Source organism: Opisthorchis viverrini (genome assembly GCF_000715545.1).
Source record: "Opisthorchis viverrini unplaced genomic scaffold opera_v5_279, whole genome shotgun sequence".
Taxonomy (NCBI): Eukaryota; Metazoa; Platyhelminthes; class Trematoda; order Opisthorchiida; family Opisthorchiidae; genus Opisthorchis; species Opisthorchis viverrini.
In genome coordinates this window covers 49042-63819 of record NW_008751940.1, presented here as the reverse complement: position 1 = coordinate 63819, position 14778 = coordinate 49042, and the positions used below count along the sequence as shown (strand labels likewise).

General features: G+C 41.5%; 1 protein-coding gene across 1 annotated transcript in view; it reads right to left on the bottom strand.

Annotated features, from left to right (window-relative positions):
- Nucleotides 1–14778, bottom strand: part of T265_09513 (hypothetical protein) — a gene marked incomplete at both ends in the record, with an annotated part of 50938 nt that overhangs the window by 13467 nt on the left and 22693 nt on the right. The window contains 4 exons of the mRNA XM_009175607.1: nucleotides 422–572; nucleotides 2693–2856; nucleotides 8767–9274; nucleotides 9421–9675. Coding sequence (XP_009173871.1) covers nucleotides 422–572; nucleotides 2693–2856; nucleotides 8767–9274; nucleotides 9421–9495 — 898 coding nt within the window. The remainder of the gene's footprint in view (nucleotides 1–421; nucleotides 573–2692; nucleotides 2857–8766; nucleotides 9275–9420; nucleotides 9676–14778) is intronic.

Below are 14778 nucleotides of genomic sequence, written 5' to 3'. Positions count from 1 at the left end.
CAGTAAATAATCTGTTTGCCTTGTTTTACTTAAGCAATAGTCCGCGAAAATTCCTTGAGACCATATTTCTGGCAGCTGTTTAACGACGATACCTAGTAAGTGCAAAAATGTGCACAAAGTGCCAAATAGTACCAAAATAGTACTTCAGTTTTTCATAGATGTCTTTTGTCTCTCTGGAGTTGCGTAGTCCGAAACCTTTGACCAATTCGCCAAAACATATATCTATTTGTTTTGTGAACTTCAGTCCTCCGATGGTTCTGGTACCACAAGTGGTAGTATGTTAAGAAACTCTGGAAAAACCGACATTTGAATGCAAAGTATTAGTCTTTCTGGTCCTGTTGCTACTATTCAGCACGTACGAGCCTTAAATGATTTCGTTTTTATTGGTTATAGATAACTGAATCAACACCCAAATACTCACGGTCCTCATTTGCCGCAGTGTCATCGTGCGCATCCACTTGCCAAATAGGGTTTGTTATGTGTTCGTCGTCAACCATGTACTCATCCAACATGAACTTAATTAGGGCTGGTGGTACTGAAGGAAAAGTGGAACGTATATTTGTCCAGGTCATCTGAAAAGAGAAGATGAGCAATTACATATCTCAGTTTCCAAACACTTGTTGCTTCTTTTTGTTGTCCCAATTCAACTGACAACCTAAGATTTTGGGGTTGTAACTTAACACCGATTAGTTTCCTAAGACAAAACGAGTGCTCCTGTGCAAAAGGCCGGAAAGTCGGTGTGATTTTTAGCGTGGGTGTGTCAGTCTGTACTTTTCAATCAAACCACTGAGCTAGAATTCTTATTTGATGACTTTCAGACTAAAGTTTGTCTATGCACTTGTCAGTTGAACAACTTATATGTGAATAAGCATACAAGTCCTACAGAGTTGACCTGCAACACTTTTTGGCTGTTTCAGCAGTTGCATCAATTTCCGTCAAATGCCTCATATGAATCAGCGTTCTAATTTCAATTTCTCACTCGCAGTAGATTTAGAATAATCTCGAAATTAAGCTCCGAACCGATGATTCGTCAGTCAACAAGTCAGTGATGAAGGGCGCCGAGATGTTATAGCAACTTTACTCCCAGTAGTGAATTTCGCGCACAATGCGTCATTGTTTCCTGCAAAAATCTGAGTGTGCGCGGGCAAACTGGTTTAAAAGCTCCAAGTGTATGCTTAAGAAGTAACATCAAATCCTTACGTGCTTTCATGTTATCTCAAAGTGTTCTAAACACCGAAAAGGACCCCAGATGTTGCAATTTGATGCACAAGCGTCAACACTCACAAAGCGAACAGAGATATAAATCTTGGTTATAATTCTCTCACACAAGTGAAGCTACTATATGCTGAGAATACGGAAAGTCATATAGAAGTGTTTAGTGGCTGAGTCATATATCTTTCGGTCACGAACAGTTAATCAGTGGTGTGACTTAATCTCACTTAGACAGGTCAAACCGCAACCAGTTCTGAACCATACATTTCATCTCGCATAATTCGATGTTGGTGGCGGGCTCTTAGAGGTGGGCTTTGTGACCTGTAGAATTGACCCTTTTTTGAGCAGACTACTAAAATTTTGTAGGTGGTGAGAGGATCTGAAATCATTCATGGTGAATCCATCTCACAACTGAAGTTACTACATGCTGAACTACTGACAGAGAAAACACAATAGTGCTCCCACCTGTCTGAGGGTAAGGTAATCAGATCGTTGAACAGTCTCTGGAGACCATATAGCACATTGTTTAAATACTAACCAGAAAGTTGCGGGTTTGAATCTCTCGAGTGGATTGTGATATAATGATGGTCCCCAACAAGGAGGTAATAGCGGCACCGCCCACTTTTTTCAGGAGGCTAACTGGCCTTGATTGTTATAGAGAGCTGTATTACTGCAGTTTGCCTAAATCAGATGTAAGATCACTCATTGATTCCCACTTCAGGGGGAAACTTCGTCCGTTAAAACTTCGCTATATGAACAAGTCGGTTGGAAGGAAATTCATAATTAGTGGGTTGCTAGAGTTCGCACTGTTTTCTTTGCTTCTGCTCTCTATCACTTCACAAGAAAACAACTTCTCTTAAGTTGACACTCAAAAGTGTTTCAAACTAACATCTACATCAGTGTACTCCACGCGCTCCAGCCCAAAGCCAACTCCTGCCAGTGAATCCGCTCGGCTACTCTCTTTGCCCTAAACATCTCAAGGATTTGGGTCAAGTCGAAGTACAATGATTTCACCGTGGATGTTCACATTCATCCATTCATCTAGACTACAGTAGCCCAATGACATGACCTTTCGGGTTCCCTGTTGTCCATTTGTACTTTTGACTGTGGGTAAAGCGGTGCTTTAGTTCAGAACTGATGACCTTAATCAAAACAATACCCATCTACCGACCTGCGCCATATAGATGCTCTGAGAACAACTGAAACTCAGTAGGTGTTTGGGACATTCATACCGTTTATTCGAGGTCACCCAGGGGCCGTTCTAAGGACGAGTAGTCAGTGAAATTCATCTAGGCATGTCTGTGTACATATAGATAATTGATCATAGGCAAGCATAAGCCAGACCTCACTAACTCTAGCACCGCTACCGCAGTTTCTTACTTTTTAGGTTATTGTTTAAGGGTGGGACATATGTCGCAAGTTAAAATCATCGTGAAGAAAGAATGAAAGAAAAAGTCAACAACAAGTTGCTGATTCTCACGTGGAGTAAGTCTTCATGGTGCGTAGACATCAGTTTTGCAAACTCCATTATCATTGACAAAGGTCGTCTGTGAATTTCTAGCCCATTATCCTTTAGCCACGTTTGCAGCCAATCGAAACCGGATAACAGTAAACGGCCGGTGTGTTCGTCAATTTTAATCGATGCTGTGCAAAGTAAAATGATGTAGCGAAATTGAGCCGCTTCAAAAAATAATGTTCATGAATAGTCATAAAAGCGTCTGAATTTCATAGTCCTGTTGAAAGAGAAACAGACAGGTACTATGCACCTGAAATGGTTATTACTTCAAGGTCAGTGCGCTAAGATCCTCATTGTCTACCGAAAGTTTCACGTCCGGAAAACCCGAAGACGTTGAGAAATGAAATCTTCATCGAGTGATTTAGTAAATAGTCAAGATTCAAACATCCAGATGTAGGTCATACCCATCAACTCAACACAGTTGACCGATAGTGCATTATGTACTGTCCGCGATGAAAATAATGAACCGAAACTTCGAGGTATAGTGCACCCTCAAATGAATAACACGATACATCGCATGGAAACACACGATTTCCATCAGCTATCATCTCAAGAGGGCACCTCATGCTCATCGCTTCTCACTGAAGCCGTAGTGGGAGCACACCTTTTGGTAATCAAAACGCATGCACTCTAGGGACTCTACGCACTTACTGTTCCACTAAAACACAGTCTTCAGAGTTAAAATGACTCAAGTGAAGTACATCAGAAAATCTCTTGATGGCCAGAATGTTCAAAACAATGGTACTTCAAACTAGAGGTTCATAAGTGCTAGTCCTGCAAGAATTTGACCAAATCCTGTTCACCTTTCATATCGGGGTTAATCAAAACCTCAGACTTTGCTGGGGATGAATTAGAGATCGTATTAGTCAAACACTTCGGTCACCACAAATCTGAGTCAGCTGGGTGAATTATGGACTTTCGGACATTCTCGTGTCAGTGCTAGTTAAGTTACCAATGGACAGCAATTTTTCAAGACATGTTGGATAACTGTAGAGTCATTTGACAGAAGACACTAATTGATAAGAACTCCGCCTTTTTCTAAATCTTTCCTTCGTAAATTCAGTGACAATGAACGCTTATTTACTATCAACCTGCTTCTATGTTGGAAGAATTTATCTCTGCAAAAAGCAGCAGGCAAACCTGAACTCTGATACCAAACCGCTGACACGTATTACAGCTGACTGAACTCATCATTGGACCAAAAGCATATGAAATGAATGTCATTCCTGGCGATAACTTCTTCACCTGTACTTCGGTTATCTAAGAATGTAAGGGCCATGTGGTCCTTAGGGAATGTTGTTACGATACCTATCGAATTACCAAGGTTTTAACTTTTTCCAGGTTTCTTTCTAAAATTTACCCCATGTATTGTACGTATCTACAAGTGACAAAGAGGTCGAGTATGGTTTGTACGGAAAGACCCACCGGTTTGAAGAAGATGGTATTCTAGTCCCGGTTTGTTAGTAACACAGGGAGATGGTACAGGCTGAATTCAAACTAAAAGTATTCGTGGTGAAGTCTGACCCAGGTATGCAGTGGGGTCGTTCGTGGAAAACAGTGGTTGTCTGAAATACTGCACATACACGTCAGTCGACGTAGGACATCTTCAGATGGTCGGATGGTCATGCAACCGAAAGCTCACTTCACCATCATCGTGACTCAACTGATAGAAATTTGTAGTGGTTCCAGCTGGCAAGTCTTCCGCCAATAGACATTGGGGTTGAAGGAATTAGTCAAACACGACAGGTGATAACTGTAACTTCTATCGTTTCTATACGGTGGTGGATGTGCATTTGTTGAAAGCGGGTGTGTAAAGGACGATTGCCACATATGTATGGCTCCCACATAAACATGTCGACACAAGCAGTTACTACACGGTTACACCACACACAGGAGAAAAGCTCGTGTGAAAGAAGTCAGCATGTACTCTGCCAAAAGCATAGTTGTCAGAAGTGCTGTCAGATGATTGCAGACTTTTGCAAACCTAAACACAGTTGAAAATTAAAGGGAATTTGCCCGTTGTGAATCCTTGCATGTCGCTCCAGAGTTATGTCTTGTGTGTGCATACACAACAACCGTAGAATTCCTTAGTGGAGCAATTTGTGTAGCAATTTGGCTTACCAGTTCGTTCATCGTGACGACCGAGTCTTACTCAGATGTGGACAAGATTCGAACCGGTGATTTGATCTCCTATGAGATACGCCAGGACTTTTCAAAGCACCATTTGCTGTTGTTGTTCATGGTCTTTGATTTGCTTGCTGAGCTGGGCTGTTTGATTGCGAGCGTTTCATCACCACTTGGGATGACATCATCAGCGCGTTGTTAAGGAGTGTAGCGGTGCGTAGCAATGGGTTGGTGGTTGTGGTTTACTTTGTCACCTACTACTTTACACTTATATTAGCAATAACGGGAAATCTCAACTTCAGAAGCATTCGAATCTCTCCCGATTGAAGAGTCACAGAGCTTATGTCCATTATTCTAATCTGCTCAGAGGGCGTTTGTGTATTTATCTGGTGGTGCCTGTATTAATTGTTTGTGCTTCTCTATGATATATAAACGCTCCCAGCGGGGAACGTTAGTTATAACCAGTCTAAATCCATATTATATGTTACTGCTATGAGTTTCAAGTGATCTTTGTTATTTTAAATCTAATTGTGAGAAGCATTCTTAGATCTTCCTGTCTTCATCATCATACGCTAGCTTACAAAAATCATGAGAAGAAAGTCAGATTTTGGCCGCATGAGGGATGCCAAAGCCGCATTCCTACAACCGATCAGATGTTACACCAGTGCCATATGAATGTGTTAACCATAGCTAAGTGGCCTATTCATTTCTCTGTGTGCCCAAATCAGCGGATGGGCCTGTTTGCCCACCATGTCGTATTTCCCAGTATAGCGTTCGAAAGAAGTCTGAGAACAGCTTGTTCCTTAGGTGCATAATTTCAAGTGAGGAAGTTTGTAACAAGCAACTGGAAGCCTTTGCCACAGAAAATGGTGTCTAACAAGTGTGCATGTTTCTCCCATCGACGATGCTGTCAGAGAAACGGAGCGAAGTAAAGATGTTCCTCATATGCTAAGGATGAAATTGTTAATCGTGGAAAAAGTGTTCATCTGCATTGTGAGGTTTATGCCATACAACTCTTTGAAAACAAATGATAACATAAAACTTCGTTAGATAATTTATTTACCAAATCAATAATTTTCAGTATGAATTTTGTCATGCTTCTAACTACGCAGCTGCTTGAGTACTCACGATGGGCACTGAGGGGACCTTTACAACTATGCTGTGCGCCATCACTATGAAAACTAATTAGTCGCAAGTGAGCAAGTTCGAAAACACCTAAAACTGTGACTAGCATCCTTGGTTCTCGGCTGGACACGCCACTAACAAGTTAATCGAGGGAATACCGAAGGCTCTGCAAAAACCCGCTAGCTGTTTTGTCATTTTTCGGCATCATGAGTTAAGTATAATACATCGATTTCCATCAAACTTTTGTTCCTACCTGAAGACCAAAGTGGATGCAGCTGGTGAAATACAAACAGCTCCAATTTGCATTTGTGTGCCCGTTTATGTTATCCTAACTCAAACACCACTGTAATCCACAAGTACTCGTAGGCTGACATTTGTGCGCAAGTTGTTACCCGAGTAGGACGTGAAGTCGGCACAATCTTAGGGATCACGCCCAAGTGATGAGACTCGAGAATGATTTTGGGCCCTCGAAGTGTTTTCGGCAGTCTCATGCTTGGTGTGCTGTTATGAAAATATGCTGTCATATCTCAGATATCGTGCCGAATGAAACGTAAATTGACCTTCGTGCAGCATATCTGCTACGGTATACCAAAAACGAGAAATCTCATGAAGGCCCTAGTTAGCACCAAGCTAAATTGCAAATACTTCTTTCGTCAGTTGGTTAAAACCCACTTTCACAATACATACACATGAACAATAATGTATATCCTGGCATAGAGCAAGATTTTGCCTAAAGGTACTTCTAAAACTCCACAAAATGGAGAGATTTTCTAGCGTTTTACCAGGCCTTTTCCCAACTTCTATGAAAACTCCAGTCCAAGAATATTAGGGTTTCCGAGTACTTTAAAAACCTCATTGGTAAGCTGGAATTCATCACTTTAGTTAACCACTGGAAAGGGTAGAATAAGGCTCCTAGAAAGAATGACTTCCTTTACTGTGGGATGGTCGCACACTTAGGTATTCTTGAGTTCGGGTGCTTCTGTGTATTCTTCAGGAGGACTTGCTTCTACAGTACAAAACCTGATAGAATCTCAAACCTCGTTCTTCCTTCGGGTAGCATGGCAGCTAGGAACTGAAAGAGCGTTACTGATGAACGGCTTTTTATACAAAAAGGAGTGGACAGTTACGTTATGAATAGGTTGATACAAGGAGTGAAAAGACAAGGAACCCCTGCACTGGGCTGTGAACTCCTAGAATACATGTTCACATTCACCGATGTTTCTTTGGTTATGTGGCTGTGAAATATTGGGATTCACGGTAACCGTTTGCGCCAGCATGATTCGGGTTAACCACTCCCGGATCGAACTTATAGTATGCCCACACTGAATGTTGATGTATCGTCCAAAACTATGGGTGCTTAGTCCAAGGGATGATTGCCTAAAAACGTGAGAACACAACAAAAATTTCCCGGGAAAACTCTAGATTTGTTAGTTGTTCCGAAAAGTGAAGTATCCATTACTAATACTTGGCACCGTGGAAGGTGCTTCAGTGGAGGGTATCCAATAACAATATGATGGCGAATGAGGAAAACTCCAAAGAAATCTACTCCTAAAACTGATATTCTGGCGAATCCACCTTGCGTGCTTCATATTATTAGAGATCGTTTGGCCAGTGCAGCAGCTGATAGTGCACGGAGCTGGCTAAAACACTGTTAACAGGTAAAGGCAGAAAAGCTGTTGGTCATGATAAATTGCTCACAAAGATACCTATTTAAACTAGTAACTGAAACTTCATACCACTGAATATGACCCATTTTCAGTATTTCATTCAGTATATCAAGTCTCTAACTGTCTCACCTCTCTCAGTCTGCTGTTGGTGAAACTTGATAAGACGTTACTGTGACTGGAATTACCCGAGAAAAACCAAACGGGTTAGATTGCTATCGTATAATGCCACAGAATGCACCGATCTCCCTTCGTCCCAAAGGTGTTAAAGTGGTGCAGGTTAAACGTCACCACAATGCTTGAACCAGCTCAAGTGATTCATTTTGTCGCCACTCCTTGTTTTAGACTGGTGCGAATTTGATGTAAGCCTGATAACCATAGCCCACAATGTAGTCCCCAAACTAGATTTTAAGTGATATCACAATCTGAACAACGCAGTGTGAGAAACACCACACACCTATGACTCCATCATTGTGATGAAATTCAAGAATAGCGATGACATCCGAAATTTCACTCTTTAGCCGGTAGATGGTACCTGATTTACTCTCCTCGACTCAACATGCTTCGTCTGAGAGGTTGATGAGAGAGAAAATGGTTTTAAAAAGTGGTGGCATCAGCCGTAGCAGGCCTCTTCAATAGATGTATTTTTATCGCCGTTAAACTTACAAACATCAGCTTGGTCATCATCACCAAGGAAATTCTACTAGCACATGCACTTTCGCACAAGTCTGTGAGAAAGAAAGGAAACTGCTCCCTCCTAACTGGACGACTTCAACTATGCGGAGCAAGTTCATAAACTGATCACTCCAATTTGAGTCTGCTGATAAGTTAGGATTGGTCAAGTTGAACCCTTCAAGGGTGAGAACGAGGAAGACGTTTACAAAAAGTGCTTCTTCCGTACCCTCATTCTTCGGGCTTTCGTTAAACCCCGGAATACAGCAAACTTCTACTAAAACAATATTTTTTGACAGTCTATAGACCAAAAAAATGACAATGTTGACTCCGTGTGGATGGCCCAGTTGTAGACACTTGTCTAGATTTAAGATAGACTTGCCACCGAAAGATGATTTAGACTGTTTTGATTTGGTAAGCGTAATGGAGGAAAGTATGAGCCCCGATACTTACGTGTACCCAGTATCTCGTACAGAGCATTGTGTGACAGTGAGGCTAATAACTGCCGCCAGATAATAGCTTCCACTCGCTGCGCCGTCCCAGTTCCCTTCGACTCCGAACGACCCTTCAATACCGTTGACTGGCGTCTCGCCCTAGATACCAATAACCTGTGGCCTGGGCCTCCTTGATCACCACTTTCGCTATCTGTGTCACCAGATATACTACGATCACTGCTATCAGGGAAGCTGTGATCAAAGTTGCGGGAGCGACTGTGACTGCGCTGCTTTGCAGATTGGAAAGAGTCGTCCGTGCTGCTAGTATGAAAAGGAGATGAGGCAGTAGACGCCGGGTGTTCATCATGAAGATCTCCGCACAGGTTCAGTGTGTTTGTAAGGCAGGAAGCAAGTTTGTTCAGCCGGACGCGCAGTTCTGGATGTTGATCTTCCACGATCCGTGACCGACCGGACGCAGCACAAAAAGCTGCATCTTGGAAGAAAGGGGTCGTTAATGGAGCTAGTTCCTGGAAAGCGAAGGTGGAAAAATTATAATTTTTGGCTGTTCAATTCACAAACTATATGACAACATTTCCTATACGTTACCGATATAGAATCATCACAGTCTACTCTCCGCAGATATATTTACAACGGAAACGGGGATCCTGCTTACTTCAAATACGGTCTTCACAACCACCATCAGTGAATCATCAGCCAGACGGTATGCTAAATCCCTCAGATCCACCATCACCGGCAGCGATTCGACCAAACGAAACAATCTTGGCGTATTGGACTCATTGGTTCCCGAATGTGGAATACGGTCAACCGAGGTAGATGCAGCTCCTAACCAACCAGGAGACAGTAGAACAGCCAAGTCGTAGCAGAATAAACCAAGCCAGACATGTGGATAGATTAAATCATTGGCCGCCTGCAATGGACGAAAATAAGGAAAACAAATCTTATTTCCAGGGCCCAGACTGGCTTCCTCAGACAGTTAAAGTGAACCAAACGTATTACGCATCGAAACCTGAGTATCTTCGCTTTTTAAGATAGGCTAATCTCACTTGGTTCCTGATGGAATTCCGGCTGGTTCACTGAATTGCAAGGAAAACGGTATCATTTTCTGATGTCGGAAGGTAATAGCGATTAGTTAGGCGGTAATGGAGCGCCAGACGTAAAATGGGTCTCAGAGACACTAATACTAAGCGGAGCATTAAGGGGCCTGTCATAGTATCACCATTTCTATAGAGTTCGCGACGCAAAATGCTGGACAAATCCAGGAGACTAGGGTGTACGTCACTTTCACTGAACAGAATTTAACTGAGGTGATTTGCTTCAATGTCTTGCACTACTACGCATTTATACCTAGCTAATAACACTGCACCGTGATACCGTACCTGGTAGTTTACAGTGCAAATGTTGAAAAACAGCAGGATGTAATGTTTGCATCGTTAAGTTACCGCCCCAAACAAAAAGTACGATGAATGGTAGCATAAAGTGACCCGACAGTCTTGTGGGAACTTGAAGTTATGTAATGACTTTTAAGTTGTTATGGCCACTTGAAATGCTGTTAGTGCTTGCTAAATACGTTCCCAAATTTCTTTTTACTGGATTAATTGTTTACATTTGTCCAAAAACGTTGAGGTCTTCATTTCCAAAAACTAGCAGAAATCCGTACGGATACTGGCTTGGAATCATCGCAGTGAACTTCGCTACATGTGGGTTTGGTCGTCATCTGTGAGTGAGTTGAAACTAACTCCCGTAAGTCTGACAGATCACGGGTTTTTCATATTCAAATGGAATCTAGGAAGTTGTTTTTCGTAGACCATGCGGCCAACGAGATATATTACACACCACCTTAGAAAAGCAACAGAATAGCGCATTAAGGAAAAATCTCGGATCAAGCTCTCCTGTTCAGGATATATATGTTCTGTTTTCCTCGGTAACATGTGCATCAGAAAAAATACCAATTTTCGTTTCAACCAGCCCGATCGGTTGATATATTAAATTTGTACAGAGTATATATATGTATATCCCAGATCCCCGAAAGCGAAATTTCGACACGTTAAAACAAGTGCACTTCTTATAAGCTGCAGTAAGCGCTGTATTTGATTTTTCCTTTGGTACAAAATTATCAGGATAATTGGGTTGAAAATGGGACCATTAAAAGACGTGATCCAGAGGCAATTAGGGAGAGTTTCCACTCATACCTACTTTATATCTGTAAAATCCGCGTTTGTTTGCTTTCGAACATAGCCCTTGAAACCTGTTGCTACAGTTGTTAGTCTTATTTCATCATGTATGTAAAAAGTTGAATATTATTTCCATAGTCCAAAGATATTCTCCAAAACACATTGTGATAACAGGAAACGTTGTGAATCACGTTTTTGCACTTGATTGTACTCTCACGAAAGCTATTTCAGTAATGATCAACAAATTTAAGCATATAGTTGCTTGTTTTTTTTTCACTGTCGACGCGTCTTGCATTTTTTTTCACTGTCGACCGCGTCTTGCACGGATTTATGCTGAAACGCTTCACGTTTTTTATTCATCTGTAATCAACCAGGTCGAACTTGGATAACAACTGCTATGATGCATATTGTGCTCAAGTGCCAGCCTATGTTGAATCACGGCCAGCAATAAGAGCTTTGAGACATCCAGCGTACTCCGACGTTCAATCGATAACCGGTAGTGTGTGCGTCCATGACCTGACTTGACGGTACAGTGCATGTGGAACTACGGTCACTGATCCACACAAAAAATAATGGATGAATCGCTCTACAGTTGTGCACCATCAGCGTGATTTACTGTTGTTCATATGCCTTCGCATACCACACCATATATGACAATATATATGTTGCAGAACTGTGGTGCTGTTATAAAAACCTTTATAAATTACAAGGCGTTCACTTTAAAAATATGAGCACGCAATCAAGTAACAATAAGAAAACGAATATATTCTGAGTAATATAACCTTATGCCAATCGATAGTGAACAAGCCAGAAAAGAAACTGATAAAGAAGGTTAAACTCCCACCACAAAACCCGTGAAGTCTATTCCTTGAAATACTTGTTAGAAAAGGGAGAAGACGTAGAAATACATATAGAATATAATTATCCATAATCTTGCAGCTAAGAGATAGTAGATAAACCATTAAAGTAAGTGCAGAAAGCACGTCTGAGCCCTCAGTTTGTGTCACTAACGTTAACCAAGACTATAGAACCAAATCGAGGGGATTTGATGCGTCACTATCAGCAGTATGGTTTTCACTTACAAATCGATTTATTTTTGGCTAAGGACCAGTAAAGGGTATTTTTAGGCCATGCCATTATCGCAGGCGACAATGTAAATTTCCTTGAGCAATGACAACTTAAAGGCCATTGGCTGATATCGTTTTCTAAAAGTAGCCGCGTTAAATCTGATTTATATATTGACTTACCTCCTCCGTGAAGGGGTAAGGCACATAGGCTATCAATCTTAATGCTTGCTTCGGAGATTCTAAGAAACCGTAGAGTCAAATGAAGAAGATGACAGATCGCATGTGATAGCCGTCGTTTCCTCCATCGGAAACTGGCTTTGAAAAATACGATTGTTTAAACGCAATACGTTATTCATACTACTGTCATTTGCATGCCAATTTGGTTTTGACGTCATAAACGAGAGATCTGGATGGGTTCCGGGTGAGTCTCCTTTCAAAAGCAAATTGGTATGCAAATGAGCGTATTTCGCTAAGATCTTGTGGAGTTCATCATTTGAAACTTTATAGTTCTACTTCGGAAGGGAGTTGTCAGCTATTTTGATGGGTGGGCCAACAACCTAACCATAGTACTGCAGTAGTTGCTTCTTGTTTGCCAGAAGAGTTACACTCCAAGCCCTTCTTACCCCCTACACCTTCCATGGAACAAACAACAACTGTGATACCAACAAACAGAACTCAGAGTACTCCTCATGTTTTCTCAAGTCAATGTCATCAGCTGTTTTCCAAGACTGTCTTCTCACCAAGAAGCAATCAGCTTATACTTAGAGAATTGGTAATGTAATTTCCAAAAATTAAGGACATATCCCATGATTTGTATGCAAGATTGTGTTTGTAGTAGACGCCATAATACACCAATATTTTCCGAATTCCGCATATCTACTTCTGTGAGATGGCTCAAGTGGTTAGGGCACAAATTTCCTGACCGGAAGGTCCGTGGTTCGAACCCGACCTCTGCCTCTCGACTTCCCTGTCTAGGTTTGGGCAACCTGGCGGTATCCCAGCCCTCGTGCTTCCTTCGAGTGGCATGGCTACTAGGCACCGGAAAGATGTTACAGCTGAACGATTTGTTTTTATATATTACTTCTATGGATGTTGATAGGTTTCGGCAACTCCCACTTCTCTAATGAACACCGGCATCTCTTTGGAATTATCTAATAAAAAGCCGGCAACGTTCCACAGGGTTTTGGTGATAGCAGTTTGATAGAACGGCTAAATTTGACCTTCATGAACCGTCTGGAGGAGTTGAAGTAGTAAAAAGTCTGTAATCCCAAGCGTTTTACCAAGGTAAACCTGCGGAGCTTTCGGAAATGTATTTGGAGGAGATCTAACTGCTACGTCTGTTGCTATCCTTTTTATTTCGGCGTCTTCTTGTGGTGGCATTCTAGCTTGTCCAGATGGCGACCTGTTACCTTGCCAAACGCGAGTCATTGAGAATGGGAAAGAACAGCTATTTGTATCTTGTCGAAGAATACTACTAACAATTTGGTTAACCATTTGATTATCACCAAAAATCCTCAGGAGAACCAGTCACCAGTTTACTAATATCTTTTTGTTCCTCATTTCTTGGTAAAAATTTCTAGTCCCAGAATCTTAACAACTAAGGTATCAGATTTACATTCTGCGCCAAATTAATAAGGTACCGAAACCGTAGCTCATCAGATTAACAAGAGTAAGCAACCACAGCACAGCCTTACTACAACCCATTATTCTTGTTTTTTATTCGTCAGTCACTCACGGCTTATTTCCAAAAATACCACAACAGCTAAACTCCCTTACGAAATACTTATCAGTCAACTTGATATGCCTGTACAGTTCTTCAACCACAAGTGGGATTGATAAAACCTCACAATTTCTCATGTATCCAGAGTGCCACCCTTCGACTCTGATGGTTCTAAATGCATTCTCCACTAGGTGAAACTATGCAAGAGATGTCCAAAATATGTGACTGGCTCTGAGTAAAACGGCTACATTTAATCGATTAGGAACGCATCATTGACCATACCTGTGCTATTGAGTATGTGCATTTTATTGATGTGTGTGAATCACCGTCGAGAACCCTTCTCAGCATAAAAGTTTTTGTAAATCCATTAACCCGCAGTTCCAAATAAACTTGCAGGTCGTCTACATCCAGAACTTTCCATCCTGATTGCGGAATGAACTAAATAAGTGCGAGTGAACCGATATCAATTTCTCTCAATTTTTCATACCGAACCATCAAACAAGTGGTATGGACAAGATTGTTTAAATTAAGGTAGCCTAATTCAAACCTGTAAGATTGCACCAAACGTTTCAAGGGTTTTCAGCTTGAAACCACAACAAATACCAACAAATGTTCTGCAAAGGTTGTGCACACTATTAGAACCACTTGCGACAAGTATGCTTACGGCTCTCAAAATTCTTGAAGTTCTCATAATTTGCCATGATCACTGCGTTCTTCACGGCATGCATGAGTTAGAAAGGTTCATACACAACTGTTTGTCTGATCATTCGATAGAATTAATTGATTATCTTAGTTAAATGTCGTGCAAATACAATCTGGCCTAATAACGGCGCAATCAACCGTAAAAATTAGCGAAAAAATGTTTGTTGAAATAGGCGGTATCACATGCGTTTGAGTGAGACGCTTCGGCTTAACGAGAACTGGTCATTTCCGGGAGCATTCGTCCGTTTGTTGAGAATATCCGGATCTGAAATTCGACACAACGAGTTAAGAGCATGCGAAACCTTAGCCAACACAGTTTCATTCTCTTTTGAGTATCATTTCGCAACCTG